This window comes from Myotis davidii, unplaced genomic scaffold, assembly GCF_000327345.1.
Source record: "Myotis davidii unplaced genomic scaffold, ASM32734v1 scaffold803, whole genome shotgun sequence".
Lineage (NCBI taxonomy): Eukaryota > Metazoa > Chordata > Mammalia > Chiroptera > Vespertilionidae > Myotis > Myotis davidii.
The window spans coordinates 3,684,092-3,686,034 of NW_006295567.1; the positions used below are offsets into that span (position 1 = coordinate 3,684,092).

At 40.2% G+C, this 1,943-nt stretch overlaps 1 protein-coding gene across 1 annotated transcript in view; it reads right to left on the reverse strand.

Moving 5' to 3' along the window:
• Positions 1 to 212: 212 nt before the first annotated feature.
• The window catches only part of ADGRB3 (adhesion G protein-coupled receptor B3), a 669,006-nt gene continuing 667,275 nt past the window's right edge, over positions 213 to 1,943 (reverse strand). The window contains exon 31 of the mRNA XM_006770359.2: positions 213 to 1,020. Within this exon, the coding sequence (XP_006770422.1) occupies positions 832 to 1,020 (189 nt within the window). The 3' untranslated portion in view covers positions 213 to 831. The remainder of the gene's footprint in view (positions 1,021 to 1,943) is intronic.

A 1,943-nucleotide genomic window follows, 5' to 3' on the forward strand; every position in this document is an offset into this window, starting at 1 on the left:
GACATAGTACATTTTTCCAAAGGCTGTTTGAGTAGAAAGTACAGAGGCATTGTACAAACCTACTATTACATTTGAGAAATCATTAGCCCCAAAGGAGTAATAATGGTATGCTGTTAAAACCATGAATACATTTTCAGTACCTGTATTCAAAAAAAGTTTATAAATATGTAAATTTCCATTCAACAAATCTAAAATAAAATGCACTAAAAAACTGATATGTAGACAAAAGTTTATTTACACCATACAACATTTTAAATATTTTATACACAGCTGCAGCAGAGAAAGCTACTCAGAGCTTTCTAGAGAAAACTGCAATAATAAAGATGTGAAATATATTATTCATATAAAAGTGAGATTATTACTTTATTGCATTTAAAGCAATGAAGAATGTAGCTCAACAAACATTCATTTAATGACAAAAACTTTGCTTTTATATTATAAAGTAAAAAGTGTAGTAATGGCCAAACAGACTGTTATAAACTTTAAAAACTGCATAAATATATACATTGTGCTTCATGGTGAAGTTTTTTGAAAACTAAACCATATGAAGCGGTTACAACATGAATCGTTGCTTGAGGTTTATCTATAAAGATTACCTTACAAATCCATTCCACGGGTACTTACAACACAGGATGGTCAGAACTGTACACCTGGTCCTCTCTCCACTAGCTTGGCCAGGGAGAAGTTACCATACGCTAACACCACTGACATGTGGCATGTGAAGGTCCTGACATAGGATAGTCACGCTGTCCAGATAGAAATGTCAGGCTTCCCAAGTCTTAAGTGTCAGTGCAATAAGTTTTGTCTCCATCTCAGTCCATTTTGATTTTGTTAAACTTCGGTTTGAAAGTCACCCTCCTGCACATCCAGAGGCAAATTCAGACACTTCTCCCACTCTGCTGGCCTCAGTTCCAAAGCGTCCTTTGCCTCTGTATCTAAGACATTGATTGTGGTGTAATGTTGGTATTCACTGGGGTTTTTGAAAGTGTCCCATGGATTCTTGTTTGGTGCTGGGTTTTCCTGTTGAGAAGAGAAGAGAGTCATTCATCTGATGACTAGGATTGTTGCTCGTTGAAGTTTCCAGGAAGAGAGCGTGTTTTGTAATCTTAATCCAGTTTATATGCTACAGAGATGATTTAAAATTGTGACTAGCTGCAGGAAATGGTTTTGATTTCAGTTTTCTCTCATTGAGAAAACTGATGAACACCTTATATAACTTATCCTAAAATATTCCAGCAATAAAAGGAAGTGAATAGTATTATGGAAGGGACAGCAGATGATGTTTTGGGCACCTTGTGGCTATACATTCAGATAAGAAGTAGTTATCAATTACTGTTAAGATTACATGCAAAAATGTATTTACCAGGATCTTTGGTAGGATCTTTGAGGATATGTAATGGGGCATGTTATCTATATGTATAAAGAGCCAGGGTCCGTAACGTCCATGATGACCAAGGCTCAACCAAACACCAGAAGTCAGTGCTGCGTTGCCATGGTGACCCAGCACTGACTGCGGAGGGTGCTGCAGATCAGGCCCAGAGAGAGGCCTGCAGAGAGAGAGGCAGGGTCTGATCCCCTGCCTCCATGGCAGCTGTTGATCAGCCATTGCCCCTCTGTTTCTCTCCGGGCCTCTGCAGGGGCTTCTGATCAGCCCCACCTCTTTGATCAGGCCAAGAGATAGGCCCAGGGATGCTGACTGGCATAGAAACAGACCAATCAGAACCAAATCTGGCCGAAGTGCCAGGAGCCAATGGCTGCCTAGGAGGCAGATCTTTTGACGCTGATTGGCATAGAAACCAACCAATCAGAACCTAACCTGGGTGACCTGTGAAGACAGAACCTAAGGTGGGGGCTGAGGAAGGGTTTTAAGGGCAACAGCTGTTTGGTGTAAGGTGTAAGAAAGGGGTTCAATTTTTCATGACAGGTTTGGTAGTATAGTGCAT